Source organism: Dendropsophus ebraccatus, chromosome 2, assembly GCF_027789765.1.
Source record: "Dendropsophus ebraccatus isolate aDenEbr1 chromosome 2, aDenEbr1.pat, whole genome shotgun sequence".
In the NCBI taxonomy this organism is placed as follows: Eukaryota; Metazoa; Chordata; class Amphibia; order Anura; family Hylidae; genus Dendropsophus; species Dendropsophus ebraccatus.
In genome coordinates, this window is record NC_091455.1 from 182,869,297 (window position 1) to 182,886,982 (window position 17,686).

Genomic DNA, 17,686 nt, shown 5'->3' on the forward strand with positions numbered 1-17,686 from the left:
AGTATCCCCCATAAATAGGTGAGGTCCGGCAGCGGTAGGCAGATGATAGCCGTGATCCAGGGTGATATCCGATCGCCACTTGTGGGGTCAGGAAGGAATTATTTTTTCCCCTGAGATTGAAATCTCCGGGGTTTTTCTTCGCCTTCCTCTGGATCACTCGGCGGTGACTCTTCGGGTTCACAATCCACTGGAGCCAGAAGAGCCGCCGTCCGCATTATGTAATAGAATATGGAACCTCTGCCTATCGCTGGGGGCTCTTACAGGGGGGTTAACGGCCATAGTTTGTACTTGTAAATTTCAGCTGGATTTGTCCCTGTTATATGGTCCAAGTCCTGGTGCAATGCAGCTAATACCCCTGTAAGACTCCCCAATAAAATCCTACAAATATGTTTAATAAAGGAAGCGTTGCTTCTTCTAAACAAAAATGTCTCCTGTGTTATTTTTTATGGAAATATTTCCTTACGGACGGACTACAATGAACTGCTGGGAGTTTAATACTGCGGTATATAATCTGCTGAGGCCAAAATATACCCCGGGGTATAATCTAGCCTAGGCCAAAATATACCTGGGGTATAATCTAGCCTAGGCCATTTTAACCCCGGGTATAGTCTGGGCCCACACAGCACTGTGACCTACTCCTGGACCCCACTGACAGTCTGCAGATCTCACCTGCTGCTACGTCATGACCCAGCGGAGGGATGCCCCACTTAGACAGTCAGTAACTGGGGCGGGATACCTCTGTAGTCACTGATTGGCTGAGCGGGCTAAATCCCACCATACAGTGACATGTCAGCTGGGTTGTGATGTACCCTGAAGCCAGGAGAAAGCATCATCTGGTGGGGTTCAGGAGCCCAGTGATTCAGCGCAGCATGGGGGCCGTTAAGCGTACTCAGGACTATATAACAGTGTTATAATGGTATTATTGGGGAACTAAATTTTCCTGTTAAATGCACACTATATGAGATTATTGTGTGTGTGCATTCAATTTGGATAAAGCTATTAGTTGGGATAGGCTACTGTGGCCATCTCTTTTGCACATTGGGAGCTTTACCCTTGTCTCAGAAAGACAACTGTATGTGCCTATGAATTCAATTTAATAGGGCCTTTATACTTGTTTACTCCACACTATTCAATTCAAAGGCACCCACAGTTGTCTTTCTGAGACAAGTGTAAGGGTACTATTACAAGGACTGATTAATATTGTAAACTAATCGTTTACTGGGCCAATTACACAGCCCACTAATCGTTTAGTAAGGGCTGCACGGACATAACTAATGATGTCTGTGCAGCCCTTGCTAAACACTTATTGGGCCGTGTCATAGGCCCAGTTAACGAGCACCGATCTATCAGATCAGCACTTGTTTACAATATAGATAAGGCCATCATCGGCCATGTAGTAGTACCCTAAATCTTATAATAAAACCTTCCTCCCAGTCTCTTAGCTTTGATCAAGAGGAATTTCTTAAATGAATGGGTTTTATGTGAAGAAAATCAGTTTTGCCTTCCAATTCAGATGTTATCCATATATTATATTTTTTTACTTTTTGTTATTTAATTTCCCAAGCTATAGTTTATGGTAATGCTCCTTTATAGGCTATGTGTTTTCCTTACTGGCTGCACTATATCCCATTACTTTCCCTTGGCTTCAAATTCTGTTCTACCTTAAGTCAATAATCTCTGTGTGCAGTACTTATCATTTACTTTGAACCGAGACATCCAGGACAACCTGAAATACGTGTAGCAAATGATCATCCAGCATTAGAAGAGACCTAGTGTTCTAGGCGCTGAGCAGACGGCTCCTATCATTCCAGTTTGCAAACTTAATTGGCGGCTGGTGTTGAACTTCACTCGGCTTTATTAAAGGGTGAAGGAGATGGCTGGGTGCTGCGGCTGCTGGGAGCAGTTCTCATTGTGGGAACAAATGGTAAAGGCGTATAAATATATGAGTGAGATATTATCAGTGAGTCACACGGAGAAGGATCCTGCAGACGGAACCAGGAAGCTGAGCAAGATGGATATTCATCATCTGGAGGAGCAATACAATGGGATCAAGCAGAAACAAAAGTTACAGACACACATCATCGTTTTCAAACCAGGTACGTGGGACTGTAAGGTAGTAAGTAGTTCTTAAAGTTCTTTAGTCTCTAAAAGTGGCTGTGAAGTTTATTGCTGGAGACAGGTAAGAGGTGAAGAGGAACAGCACATGGTTGGAGAGACTGGGATATAGAAACAGGTAAAATACAACATAACTATCCATATTGTTAACCAGGCATCTAATATTTGAACTTTTTTGGCATAAATGTTACCTAAAAATTATTTTACCTAACAGTAGTAGAAATATTACGTCAGCCCTTGTTCTTTTAGCTATTAGCTCTTTGTTTCCCCCTGAGGATGCCACTTAATGGCAAAACATCTCAAAGACACAGGCTAAGTGCCAAGATTAAAAGTTATCACATATCCACAGGATAGGTATTAAATAGCTGGTTGGTATGGGTGTGACTGCTGGGACCTCTATGATCGGAGGTCTTTTGCTTCTGGTTCAATAGAGCAGCAGCACACAAGCTCGACCACTGCTATATCCACTCAATATGGGATGTCCAACCATAGCCAAATACAATGCTCCGCTATTCCCTATTGCTTCAAAAGGCTGCATAACAATAATAATAAAACAATAGGGCAAGAGTAATCTAATAATCTAACACTGTAAGTGAATGCCTCATGCTGTACACTTACATGTTTTTAAAAATACAGAGGGTGGCCAAGGGAGTCCATGGAAAAACCAAGGGCAGCATGAAAACCCAACAGGCTCTTCTAGAAGGAAGAAGCTGGAGTCTGCCTCCCAGACACTTCAAGTGCTATTATTTTTTTTATATAAAGTTAGATAACTTTGTAATATATTTATTAAAGAAAATGTAATCTATTTTTATTTTTTTATTGACTAAACGTCAATAACCCCCCCCCCCCTTGCTGCCACCAGTGGCAGTGTCAGGAACTGCAGGGCTTCAGATGCACTGTTGGTGATATTGAGCCCCCCCTAATGTCTATTCAAAAGCATGGAGGATCTGTCTGTGTGGGCTTCTAAAATGACATTTTCTTTTATAAAGTTATATGACAAAGCTATATAACTTTATGAAAATAAATAAATATATATATATATATATATATATATATATATATATACAGTGGTACCTTGGTTTAAGAGTAACTTGGTTTAAAAGCGTTTTGATTTAAGAGCTCACAGTTTTTCTAAATTTGTGATTTGGTTTAAGAGCATTGCTTTGGTTTAAGAGCTCCCTGTACTGGGTGGGAGCGCGAGTGGAGAAAGGTCATGGCTTGCATAGCGGGGTCTACAGCACTGTACTCTGACACAGGAAGTCTCCATCACCTTCCAAATCATGGCAGATCCACTTCAGGCTGGGGCTTGCATCAGGGGACAGGACTGTGGAGGTAATCTCTCCATAGCTGTAACCCCTCTCTTCCCGGACAGAGAGTGCTGCATGTATGTGCCCACATCTGCCCTGCTCATTCCTCCATGCTCCCTGCAGTCTCTGTCAGCCCTTGTGTTTCCCATCCTCTCCATTACTGTACAGTAACTTATAATATCACATATTCTGCGGTTTCTGAATGTTTTTTTTTATCTGTTTTACATGTTATTCAGAACAATAAATCATTATTTTTAGGGTGTGGAACCAATTGTCTGCATTTTTATGGTTTCTTATGGGATTATACTCGTAATCCAAGGCACCACTGTATGTATATATATATATATATATATATATATATATATATATATATATTTGTCCTGAATGCCCTTTTAACATAGTACCACAGCTTTATTTATACTATGTTTCAGAGTAAATCATATTTGTCAGTAACAAAGGACCCTGTCAGAATTTTATGCTTTCCCTGGAGGGATATCCGGCTAGTCCTGTGTTTCGAGGCTCTTAAATGAGGCTCCACAGACTTTTTTTTTTGCATTTTAGGATTTGATCCTGACCTTGGCAACATAAAGTTTCTGATAGACTCCTTTTAAATTGGAGGTTAACTGCAATACAACCGTTTTTCTTTATTTTTTATTAATCCCCTCTAACACTTCTGAAGGGCTGTATTTTTTAACTATAAATATGCTGCTATACCCCCTTTATTTTACTGGACTTGAGGAAGAGAGCAATCTGATCTTGCAGGACACTGTCCAAAAAAGAATTCTGTGTACTTACCTTATATTACTTACCAGCAACTCCTGGGCCTATGATATTTACTTGCATTTCTGAAAAAAGCAGCTTTGTTTTTTTTATTTATTTTGTCTTTTCCCATTTTTGTAGCTGTACTCAAAAAGTTGAAGATATGTTATATTGTAGAAATATCTTTGTTTTTCCATATTAGCATTTACATAAATTATGTAGTTTACAGTGAAATAAAAGGAAATCTTTTTGTTTTCCCCGACAAGCCCTGTAGTTCCGTGTCACAAGGGATAATATAGCTGTAATAATTACACTTGACAGATAATTGTAAGCTTGGTGACCTGCATGCACACTCCACCCATTCAGGATGTGAACACATGAAGTAATAGCTCAGGATAGCTCAATGACATTTCATGTTTGCCATTAAAATACATACGGATTTAGGTTGAGATTTAGGATTAAAAAATCTGCATGTATGGACAAAAGCAACAAAATCATTATGTTTATTCTAAATATTCAACTAAGGATGTAATAGATGTAGATAGATTTGTTATATTTAGAAACATATATGTCCGGTCTGTTCACATTGCAGCATTTACCCTTTTCTGTTAGAAGTCTGTGTTGCGGTGTTCTGCTGTATAAATTGACAAGTGGGTGTTGCTATTCCCCCTAGACAGTTTGCCACTGTTAGCGCTGATTGGACAGTGTCAAAGTTTGGAGTAACACACCCCTTTAAGGGATATGGTGACACCCAAATGACAATTTACATTACCAGGTGGAACAACAGACACACCACAATACATAAAACCTAATGCAGAATTATCTCAAAAAACATTTAGTAAAACAGACATGTAAAGAGATCTGACAGTTGTGGTTCAAAGGGGTTATGCAGTGTTAGAAAAACAAAAGCTACTTTATTCACCACTCTTGTCTCCACTTCAGGTGTGGTCAGGGACACTTTTGCCATGAGGCGGATCGATGATTTTGCCTCAGGCAGATTCTCTGGTCCCTGAGGCAGCAGCAAATTCCACCCAGCTCTTTGTTATTTTTTAAACTGCTGCCTGGCTCCTTCCCCTGCACAGTCTCTTCTCTGACAGGAGAAGCTGCTGCCTGGCTCCTCCCCCTGCACAGTGTCTTCTTTAAAAGGAGAAGCTGCTGCCTGGCTCCTTCCCCTGCACAGTGTGTTCTCTGACAGGAGAAACTGCTGCCTGGCTCCTTCCCCTGCACAGTGTGTTCTCTGACAGGAGAAACTGCTGCCTGGCTCCTTCCCCTGCACAGTGTGTTCTCTGACAGGAGAAACTGCTGCCTGGCTCCTTCCCCTGCACAGTGTGTTCTCTGACAGGAGAAGCTGCTGCCTGGCTCCTTCCCCTGCACAGTGTGTTCTCTGACAGGAGAAGCTGCTGCCTGGCTCCACCCCCTTCACAGTGTGTTCTCTGACAGGAGAAGCTGCTGCCTGGCTCCTTGCACACTGTGTGCTCGTAAAAGCTAAGCTGCTGCCTGGCTCCTCGCCCTGCATAGTGTCTTCTCTGACAGGAGAATTGCCCGATTTCAAATTCTGCCTCTGGCAGCAGGGAAGCTAGAAAATCAGCCCTCAGTGTGGTTTGCAATAAAGCTCCATTGACTTTAATGGAACTGAGTTGCAAAACCTGCACCCAAACTGGAGACAAGAGGGGAGATTTATTAAAAATGGTGTGAAATGAAACTGGCTCAGTTGCCCCTAGCAACCAATTAGATTCCACCTTTCATTTCCCAAAGAGTCTGTGAGGAATGAAAGGTGGAATCTGATTGGTTGCTAGGGGCAACTGAGCCAGTTTCACTTCACATGTTTGATAAATCTCCCCTAAGATTTGTTTTGAATCTGGGGAAAAAAGGGGCCATGTTTTTCTAACACAGGATAACCCATTTAATTCTGTAAAGCAAGGATGGGAAACCTGTGGTTCCTCATCCAAAGGCAGTCCAGGCATGATGGGAATTGTAGTTTTGCAACAGCTGGAAGGACGAAGGTTCTTCATATCTGCCTTAAAGGTCTGTTCACTGTGCAGTATACATTCTGTGTGTACACCAAACATATGGCTCACAAATGATGCAATGGAAAGATATACAGTTACCAATTAAAAAGGAACAAAACTACTTAATGACAAAAAACACATGGCCTTGCAGAATGCATTTTCCCACAGGATACATTTTGAGGCCTATTCATCATTTGTGCTTTTTATTTTATGTTTTTTTGCGATTGCACACAAACTCACAGACTCACTTCCTGGATAAAATGGTGATGTCACGACCCGACTCCCAGAGCTGTGCGGGCTGTGGCTGCTGGAGAGGATGATGGCAGAGGGATGCTCAGTGTCCATCCAGTGCCCTGTGCCCCTCAGTGTCCCCCTGCCATCATCCTCTCCAGCAGCCACAGCCCGCACAGCTCTGGGAGTCGGGTCGTGACATCACCATTTTATCCAGGAAGTGAAGCCTTGATGCAGTAGTAAGTGCAGGGAAAAAAGCACTTTATAAGCATTTCCCGTAATAAGTGCATATTGGGGATTTGTATAACTTTTAGGGGCAATACAATACTTTAATCAAAATTTTCGCCTGACTTCTCCTTTAAACTACGTCCCCTCCGAGCAAAGATTTTAAAAAATGCCACAGCAGGGATAAACTGATGAAAAGTAGCTAAAACTGCTTTATAAATGATGCGTAAAAGTTTACACCCTGAGCAAAAACACAAAATAGGCTGGAATAATGGTGCAAAAAGAATAATTAATATGCCCCTTTGTGTTTGCAGTGTATATTTTGGAGGACATTTATGAAGACCGGCGTACTATGCTGCCGGCCTTACATTCGGCCTCACCCCCAATTTTCCCGCCGGATTTACTAAGAGGCGAAACCAGCCTGACCAGCACCTGACAACATTGGGCACAGAAATCTACACATGCTCCTGTGCAGGTGTAGATTTCTGCCATGATTTAAGCCTGCCACACTTCCTCCCAGCGGGGGATACAACTGCGGTATGTCGGGTGCAGAAATCTACACCTGCTCCTGAGGTGTAAATCATAATAAATCAAGCACGGAAGGAGGCCACACCTCCTTCCAGTCTTGCCACGCCCCCCTGCCCACCCAAGCAGGGGACACAGCTAGCATATGCCAGGGGCGCAACATTGATAAATGTCCCCCTTTGTGTATACACCATATGGTTCAAAAATTATGCAAAATAATGATACATTTTCATTTATCTCCTTTTGACTACCATTGTAAAAAAAGAACTTATATGGCACATTACACATTTTGTGGGGTTCCATTGCATTGCACTAGAGTCGAATAAACTTAAAAAAAAAAAAATTATATCAAAAAGACCCTTTTCTACAGGAGTGTCATTGTTCAGGTGGTTTATACTGTAAAAGCAAACAAAAGAGAAAAAAGAACAGTAGATTTATAAGAAGGTAAAACACCTAAGTAGGTTTGTTGAGTAATGTGTAAACCTCTTGTGAAGCCATAAAGGCCATAATGGGGCTTTCAGCTTTGACTACTACTCATGAGATGTTTGCACTGTGTCTTACTGCTCTATGCACTAACACTACATCTGATCCTCTGAGAAATCACAGATAATGCTGCCCTTTGTTTGTTTTCTATATAATGCCCCATTATATCGCTTATCCCGTTATATCTGAGGAGCAGTCAGCACTCAGGAGATTGTACGTTTGCTTTGGCAAAATATTCCATGCAACTGAACAACAGTACTTTCTCCATATCTGACATCTCTGTTTATTCTATCTCCGGTCATCCATGTTGTACACAGCACCGTATCTGTCAGGTGTGTCCGACACTATCTTATATAAATAACCACCATCAGAAATATAAACTGTGTATATGTTTTTTAGGCAGGTGTATCACACATATTGTTTTCAATAAAAAATAAAAAAGCCACTTTTTACAACCTTTTTTTTACTTGTTTTTACCATTTGGCGTTAGTTTGAGAAGATATCCAGGTACAATGGTTGAACCACCGAATAAACACAGAATCTAGACGCCAGGGTCCTTTAGGATAGTCCTACGTCTTGTTTTTTTAATATACAGTACAGTGGTGCCTTGGATTACAAGCATAGTTCGTTCCGGGACTGTGCTTGTAATCCGAATCACTCTTAAACCAAAGCAAATTTACCCATAAGAAATCATTGAAAAGCAGAAAATTGGTTCCACACCCTCAAAATAATGATTTTTTATTCTAAATAACATGTAAAACAAACATTCAGAAACAGCTGAATATGTTAAATGATTAGTTACTGTACAGTATAGCAATCAGCATGTGGAGTATAATGTATAGTAAGGGAATAAACCTGAAAAGAACAGCAGCAGTTTGTAGATATAGGATGGAGCTGCAGATCCCCATAATGCAGTAGTGTAGTACAACAGGCTAGAATAGAGAAGCAGGGCTGCTGGCAGAGGTCTGTGTGGTCACATGACAGCAATGGGGAAGGGGTGTGTGTTCACCATGGACCAATGAGAATTACAGAGCTGTGCAGCAGGACAGTGACAGAAACCTTTCTATACAGCAGTGTGAATAGCTGAGTGTAAGTGCAGGCACATTATAGCAGCAGTGTGTATAGCTGAGCGTGAGTGCATGCACATTATAGCAGAATTGGAGAGGATGGGAAATACAAGGGCTGACAAAGACTGCAGGGAGCATGAAGGAATGAGCAGGGCATATGTGGGCACAGTTACAGTTATGGCAAGATTACCGGGGTTACAGTTATGGCAAGATTACCTCCAAAGTCTTGTCCCCTGATGCAAGCCTGAAGTGGATCTGCTATGATTTGGAAGGTGAGGGAGACTTTCTGGGTCAGAGTACAGTGCTGCAAACCCCCCTATGCACACTGTGCCCCTTCCTCACTCCCCCTTCTACCCAGTATTGTGAGCTCTTAAACCAAAGCAATGCTCTTAAAAAAGTTATAATTTTGAAAAACTGTAAGCTTTTCAAGCAAAAAGCTCTCAATCCAAGTTACTCTTTAACCAAGGCCCCATTCCACTTAGCTTTAGGCTACAAACACACTTGCCGGATCTGCAGCGAGTCCTCTCGCTGCAGATCCCGGCCCTATTCTTTCAATGGCAGACAATATCGCAGCAGAGATGTACATCCTTGCTGCGATTTTGTCTGCAGCCCGCCCCATTAACCCCCCGGCCGCCGGAGATTATACATTACCGGGTCCCCGCTCCTGCTTGCTTCGGGGCAGGAGCGGGGACCCGGTAATATATAGCCTGGCCGCCCCCCTGCTGCCCCGATCGCCCCCTCAGCAGCACTGATCGTCCCCCGCAGCCCCCGGCCGCACAATATCCCCCAGCCCCGGCCGCACGATTTCCCGCAGCCCCCGGCCGCACGATCCCCCGCAGCCCCCGGCCACACGATTCCCCGCAACCCCCGGCCGCGCGATCCCCCGCAGCCCCCGGCCGCACGATCGCCCCCCGCAGCCCCCGGCCGCACGATCCCCCGCAGCCCCCGGCCGCAGGGGGCAGCCAGGCTATACATTACCGGGTCCCCGCTCCTGCCCCGAAGCAAGCAGGAGCGGGGACCCGGTAGTGTATAATCTCCGGCGGCCGGGGGGTTAATGGGGCGGGCTGCAGACAAAATCGCAGCAGGGATGTACATCTCTGCTGCGATATTGTCTGCCTTTGAAAGAATAGGGCTGGGATCCGCAGCGAGTCTCGCTGCAAATACGCAGCGAGATAACTCGCTGCGGATCCGGCAAGTGTGTTTGTAGCCTAAAGTATATTTTTCACCCCCTTTTCATATAAGGAGTTCTCAGCACCATTCTTAAGCTTATATTGTGGACATTTCATATCTTACCGTATAAAGAATTTGTTGGTGGTCTCTTTCCTTAAAAAATGCATGTTATTGTTGGTGGACATGGGCATGGCTTCACAGCCATGGTGCCCTATATCTCTGCCAACATTGGCGCCACAGGCCCCGTTCCTCTGTGACTTAGGGCCCTATTCCACCGGACGATTATCGTTCAGATTATCGTTAAATTGTTTGAATCTAAACGATAATCATTCGGTTGAAATGCAGTTAACGATTAATGACCGAACGAGAAATCGTTGATCGCTTTATAAGACCTGGACCTATTTTTATCGTTGCTCGTTCGCAAAACGGCCGTTCTTTTCATATAAAGTACGGTGTGTGAACATAGCCTAACAACACAATCTGGATATCAGCTAATGTGCCCTCTCTTGGCTTTATAATGCTGCAGCTGTGTGTAGGTTTGTACTGGCATGTGATAAAAGTATTGTTTTCCTGTACCCTTCAATGGTCATTGTGAACAGCATTGACCATATACCGCAGAGTGCCTAGATACATGGCAGAGCTTAGATTTCTTTAATCTCACCGCTGGGTTCACTCCAAAACACAGACCTTATTGCCACGTGTACAAAGTTACCTCATAGGAATCTGTATGTGCCAAGGAAGCTTTGTAAATAGAGTTCCATTAACCCTCATCCCTCAGAGGCAAACGTGGACAAGGAGAAGAAGTATATTACACAGGTTACATATCAAACACGATCTGCCCTGTAGGATTATATAGTATAACACACCAGTGTGAACATAAGAGTCTTCCGGAGGAATATTTAATATGTGTCTGTAATAATAAATACTATTTCCCATAAAAATAGCAATTATGCACTTTTTCTTAAAACTGAGGACCGTAATGTTCCTCTGTTATTGCTCCTGGAAATGTATGAATACAGTACAGTACAGTAACAGTGGTAAGTTTGGCTATTTTTGTAGCCATTCTCAGACTCTCTAACAATACAACTCTGTTTCACTGCCATCCTGCTTCTATCGATGTTACTGTGCCCTCTATTGCCCCATGTGTTACCCCATGACTGTACCTACAGCACTGCCCATTACATTAAAGGGTTGTTCGTGAAAGATGCATTATTAGCCATGCTGCCAGGGCTGCAGGGGGCATTTCATTAATGTATACTTACCTGTCCTGCTCCGCTGCAGCTGCTGGATCCCTAACAGCCTCTAGGCTTCACTGTAAGTGTTACAGCAACATACAATGATGTGCATCTCCCTCCAGAAATGGTGGCTCAGCATAGACTCTATGCAAACCGGCTATGCCCTATAGGACATCATTAAATGTTTTCAAATACTGACAGCGACCTAAAGTGGGTGGCCTGGGAACCGGCAGCTGTGGCAGAGCTGGACAGGTATACATAAATATACAAAATAATGGGTCCCCAGCCAGACTTCAAAATCAATTCAGACTCCCAATCAGACTAAAAGGCATCCTCTCTTATAGGCTGCCACTCCCCTCTCTTACCTAGACTGTCTATCATGGCCCCTCTCTCTCATTACCTGCTGTTTCATAAAGATTTCTGCTCTTTCCCCCCCAAAACAAATGTTATGTCCCCCTCAGCTTTCCTTACAAGCTCCCTATATATCCTCATTACCTCCTCCCCATTTATGTTATATCTAGGGCTGAAAGGACCCTTGTTGACATCACCAATGGTCCTTGAACTTCTATCTGTTAATGAGTTCTTTTTAGCTTTGCCCCAGTTTCCCACAAAATTGCATGAAGAACACTGCAATTTCAAGTAATTCACATCAAAATACAAAAAGATGCTATATGTTATGTATAGATAAAAAGATGCTATATTATATGTATAGGTTAGTCCAGTATGCCACAGCCAGAATCCTCTAGCGATAATTTATCTCTCAGAGATAGAAAAAAAGTTGAGTTGAAATCCAACTGCCCAGTTGTTATGTCATTTGTCATCCACCACCTAGGATGGGTCAGAAGGTCACCATACACATTAGATGGTCAACTGGACCTGCCTGGCCAACATTCATCCATTATCTATAGAATGATTCTGAAAATGTGATGACTGATTAGGTTATGGAGTAATGTTGGCCGTACACATTTGAAAGATGTAGGTTGAACGATTTTAGTCCATTTCGTCAGTTACAATTATTCAAACTGGTCTCACATGATCAATGACACTGAATGAAAAATGAACAGTCTCTCTGGAAACATTCTGAGGAGCATTTTGCCCTGAAAGATCATCCAAGAACATGAACATTTCAAACACAGACAATTTAATTTTAGATAAAAACATTCTATTGTTTGTTTGTTTTTTCTTAGAATTGTGATTTGTTGTAAAATTTAAATTTCGAAAATTTAAAAAAGCAATACAATGCCATTTATTGTAACTGAACTTCTTTTGCAGGTGACAATGAACTGATTTTACGAGAACCAGACGTGAATACTGTCCAAGTCAATCACAGAGCTGGGAAACATAAGGCCTTTATGGACCAGATCCCCGTTAAAGAGGTCACTCTAGAATTGACTGATAAAAACTATCTAAAGGACAAAAATGGCACTTGGCATGCACATCTAAACATCCATCGTATGGTGCAGCTAAATAGTCAACCTGTTCCTGAAACCAACTCACTAGAGCTTGACAGAAACATTAACAAAACTGTACTGTTTGAACGGCTTCTGAGTTCGGAAAGTCGGCCAATAAATGTGCCAGTACCTAATACTAAGACAATGGAAACGAAAGAGCCGAATGGTGATCACCATTCTATTAGTTTCCGCAGGAAATCTTCACTTAAAAACCCCATCCCTTCCTCGTGGAGTCAGTACCCTTTTCCGAACTCCAAGCCAAGTTCTCCTACAGAGAAACTGGTCTACTATCCTTTCCCACAGAAGAAGAACCCTCGCATATCAGAGGCGGCCAGGAAGCTGGGTTTATATGTAACACATTAACCTCAATGTTTGGAAATCCTTCAAAGAGCAATGTGACTTTCAGACTCGTATCTGCTTGCACCTTACGTCTCTAGTGTGAATAATGCAGCTTGGACTGATCAATGTCTGTTACAAGGTTTTATGGGGATTTGTTACTAAGGCCCAGTATATAAAATAGTAGTATCTAATACCCCCATAGGGGCGAGCTAGTGTGGGAGCAGGCCTATCTACTAAGTCCTCTTAGCCAAACGTTGTAGGCACTTACACCCACTGGCTTGCCTCTGTTTAGGAAGTTTGCAGAAGCCCTAAGGGCCAGTCCTATCATAGACTTAATAGCATATACCCATATAATATTATGACTGGTGGGAATTCAACCTATTAAAGGGGAACTATCAGCAGGTTAGATGAATCTAACCTGCTTATAGCCCCCTAGTGAGCACGGGGTGCTGAGGATCAAGGTATGTCCGTTACCTTCATCTTCAGCCCCGTAGCCCTGCTGTTGGTTGTTCGAGATTAGGCACACCGAGGGCGTGACTAACACCCCTATGAGCTCCAATCTAGCCTGCCCCCTGCCACCCCCTCTAATGAGTATTAATAGAGGGGGCTGGCCAAGGGGCTCAGAGGGGAGTTAGCCACGCCCCCAGTACTCCTAATGGCTTACCGGGCACAACTAACAGCACGGGAACTACGCTGAGGATGAAGGTATCAGACATGCCTTACTCCTCAGCGCCCCAAGGGAGCTGTTAGAAGTTAAGATTCGCCTATCCTGCTGATAGTTCCCCTTTAAACTCCTTCTGTCCCTTCAAACTCAGAATGAAAGGAACAAAATCTTCTATTTTGTTTCCTTTTTTTCCTGCACAGTAGTGCTCCGCCACTCAATTGCAGCTCAGTTCCCTGTACAGCAGATGGATGGGAGATCAACTGTGCAAGGGGAAGTTACCATTACGGCCCTTTCAAACACTGCTTGACGGAAGATGGAAGCGAAATAGCTGTCTAGTCCGAGCAAAATCAGTAGGATTCTGAACAACTTTTCAAAGCAGCTACAGAAATATATATATATATATATATAAATATATATATAGAGAGAGAGAGAGAGAGAGAGAGAGAACAACATAAAATAGCTCAATATTCTTATAAAACCAATAAAAGAAAAAAAAAAGGAAAAAATGTAATTCAAAAGTAACTCAACTTTTTATTTTAATATGACTTTTTAACAGTGGAGCTTTGTAAAAAGTTATGCTTTTTTAAAGTTTAGAGTTTTTGTTTCTGTTTTGAAATTATTAGAAACATTATTTTTTTTACAAATCTTAGTAAGCTAATGCTGCTTATAATCCCTCCTTTTTCTCATAGAAAAGGGAGGGATGATGTTTTACGGTTCATGTAAGAAGTTATAGGTCTATGACAGCAACAGGTAATGTAAGAATGGGTTGGTATCAATTGATAATGTAGGTTAGATTTCTGCTATTATACTTGAAGTTACATTTAGGCCTCGTTCACACACTATTTTTAAATTAATACTGGCCGTTGTTTAATTACAGCGGCTGATCGCATTAACCCCTATGGAATCCCAGCCGGAGTATATGCACACTGTATACACTCCGGCCAGGATTCCTTGCGGCTGCACAGAAAACTCACATGTCTATTTTGTGCGGCCACTTTTCATTGAACAGCGGCCACACGAAGTGGACTGTGCAGACAATGTAAAGTACGGTGCAGGTCATACTTTACATTGTCTGCTATGGATAATTGGAGTGCGGGCACACCTGAATGTACACACATTGCAATTAAAAAGAAGTGATGTTAACCTGGCCGATACTGCAGGGCATGTCACAGAACGGTCGCTGCTTTGCCATGTGTGAACATGGCCTAAGGGCTGATGTGGATGGACATACTACAACTCAGTTTTGTACAAAACAGTAATAGGGCTTCTATAGAGGTACATGAGACCTCTACTGTATTCCTATATGTATCCAATTATACAAGGAATTTTTGCTGAGTTCTGTATGAAAAGAATTGTGGCGTGTCCCATCGGATTCTGTATGTACAGGAGACTTTCTCTGTATAATTGTCAGCCAATGGAGCCTTTATGGTAGCACACAGGGTCCATTCATCTCCATACTAGGGAGCCTGTTATGTGCTTCTGTACAGGCTCAGTACCAATGGCCGTGCCCTAATTTTTTTTTTTTTACTTAATTGCTATGACAATTATAGTTTGAACTATTTTATCTGTTGCCAAGATCTATTATTATGATCGTCATGGACGTAAGTAAAACCTATCAATGAGATTTGCTGGAGAGGACACTTTCTAGGCCAGACCAATGTTTATGATAAGAATGCTGCATATGAGGATAGCTAATAAGTATCTGGTCAGTTGGGTCTGGCCATCTTTAGCATTCCCATAGAGTAGGGATAGGGGACCTCCGGCCCTCCAGCTGTTGCAAAACTACAATTCCCATCATCCCTGGACAGCCAAAGCAAAGCTTTGGCTGTCCAGGAATGATGGGAATTGTAGTTTTGCAACAGCTGGAGAACCAATGGTTCCCCATCCCTGCCATAGAGAGTAAAAGGAGCTTGAAAGCTGCTCCAATCACTAGTTCTCGTTATCGATGGAGTCCTCACCGATGAGATACCTATCCCCTATACTGTGCATAAGCGAGAAGTTTTAATTTTGGGATAACCCCTTTAGGTAAAGGAGACTTAACAGAAGAAAAATACCCCAAAATAAGGAAAGCATTCTTGTAATTAGGGATGGTCCGAACCGAGTTCGGATCGGGTTCGTACGAACCCGAACCCTCGGTAATGATTCCCGCTGTCTGCAGACAGCGGGAATCCGATGCCGAGCGTTCGGGTTCATCCGAACCCGAACCTCGGCGGGTTCGGACCATCCCTACTTGTAATACTTCTATGCAAAGATCCAGCATGATTGCTTCAAAGACATTAAGAGGTCATTTCAGCACATGATATTAACCCTTCCTGCCGCAGCAATTTTTGTTGACATTTATTTATTTTTTTTCATCACTGCATTACAAAAGGCAGATTTTCCTATCCAGATATGAGGGCCTGTTGTTCTATATGAGCTGTACTTTTAATGGTGCCATTTCATTTACCATACAATGTATTGAGAGAAAAAAAAAACATTTTCGGGGGAATGGAATGGAAAAATAAAACACAATTCCACGATTGTGTTTTTGGGTTTAGTTTGACAAAGTTTACTATGTGGTATAAATGATAAATTAAAGGGGGGTTTAGGGCCAAAAACTATTCATGGTCTATACAGAGGACATAAATAGTTGATTATGAGGGTCCCCACACCTAGCACCCCCCAAGGATCAGCTGACCAGCAATGCTGTGACACATAAGCAATGTACGGGAGCCAGAAGCCTTAGCTCTGTACTTTGTTTGTAGTGCTGGCCCTGAGTCACTGCCGTGCAGCTTCCATTAAAGTGAATAGAAGCTGATCTGCAGTTTCCAAACACTGCCACTACAAACATTGTACAGAGCTAAAGCTTCCAGCTTCCATACATCATTTATTTCCAGCAACTTGGCAGTGGCGATCAGCTGATCATTGGGGGAGTCGGGTGTTGGCACCCTGCCAATCAACTATTGATGGCCTACAGGATAGGCTATCAATAGTATTTGGCTAGAAAACCCCTTTAAAGGGTTACTCCAAGTGGGAGACTTTTTTGATTTATGCCTGGGGATAGGTTGTTTGAAAAAAAAAAGTGCAACTACCTCTCTGGCTCCCACAGCGCAGCCGGTATCGTACCTATCCATCCCACTGTTTGGCCGTTCCGGGTCCAGGGCCATGACATTGCAGGCCTGCCCAGCCAATCAGCGACTGAGGCGGGACACTGTAGCACTGAAGCGGCCAAACAGCCGGGTGGTAAGATATCAGCGGCGCTGCTGAAGCCAGGGAGGTAAATGCAATTTATAATTTTCAAGCGACCTATCCTATATTAAAAAAAGGCTCCTGCCTGAAGTACCCCTTTAACTTCATTCTGTGGGTCAGTATGATTAAAGTGATATTGTATTCAGCTACCCACTCCCCCCAGCTACCCAGTGCAGCCACCATCCGTCTGCTGAGCTGAAGTCCTTCTCGGACGTATTTTCCAAAATGCACCCGGTGTCTTGGTTTGGCAAAACAATTATCTTTAATCCGCAGCAGCTGAGTCAATCAGGCATGGCCTAGGGTGTCCGTGCCCTAGGCCTGTTATGCCTTTCCTTCCTTCTTCTCAGCCCTCCTTGTCAACTGTAACACTTCGGATCCTACAGCACACGCACAAACATATGATGTCAAGGAAAACTACTTGCCAGGGGCGTTACAGAGGACAAGGAGGGGGAGCGGAAGATTGGAGAGGCGTAGCAGGCCTAGGACACAAACGCCTTAGTCCATGCCTCATGACTCAGCTGCTGCAGATTAAGATGGTTTTTTACCCCAAACCACCAGCCCCATTTGGAACCTAAGACCAGGACGGACTTTAGCCCATCAGATGGACAGTACCTGTGGTTTGGGGGGGGGAGGGTAGCTGAGTACAGTAGTGCTTTAAAGTGATTCCAAATTTATATTTATATTTTGTTGTGTTTTACTAGATTTTTTTTTTTTTTACTTTACTTTTAATCGGGAAATTCCAACACCTTAAACTTTTTTTCCATTGATTTTTTTTTTGTACGATTATGGGGTAAATACAGTCAATTTTTTTTTGTTCTTTATGATAAAAGGAAAAACTATGTATATATTTTTTTTAAGTTTTCTTCGTGCTATCACTT

The 17,686-nt window shown here is 42.8% G+C and overlaps 1 protein-coding gene across 1 annotated transcript; it reads left to right on the plus strand.

Moving 5' to 3' along the window:
- Positions 1–1,802: 1,802 nt before the first annotated feature.
- C2H9orf152 (chromosome 2 C9orf152 homolog) lies at positions 1,803–15,352 on the plus strand. The gene is made up of 2 exons (XM_069960490.1): positions 1,803–2,096; positions 12,399–15,352. Exons 1-2 carry the CDS (start codon positions 1,874–1,876, stop codon positions 12,938–12,940), a joined length of 765 nt encoding a protein of 254 aa, XP_069816591.1. The 5' UTR covers positions 1,803–1,873; the 3' UTR covers positions 12,941–15,352.
- The last annotated feature ends 2,334 nt before the right edge of the window (positions 15,353–17,686 follow it).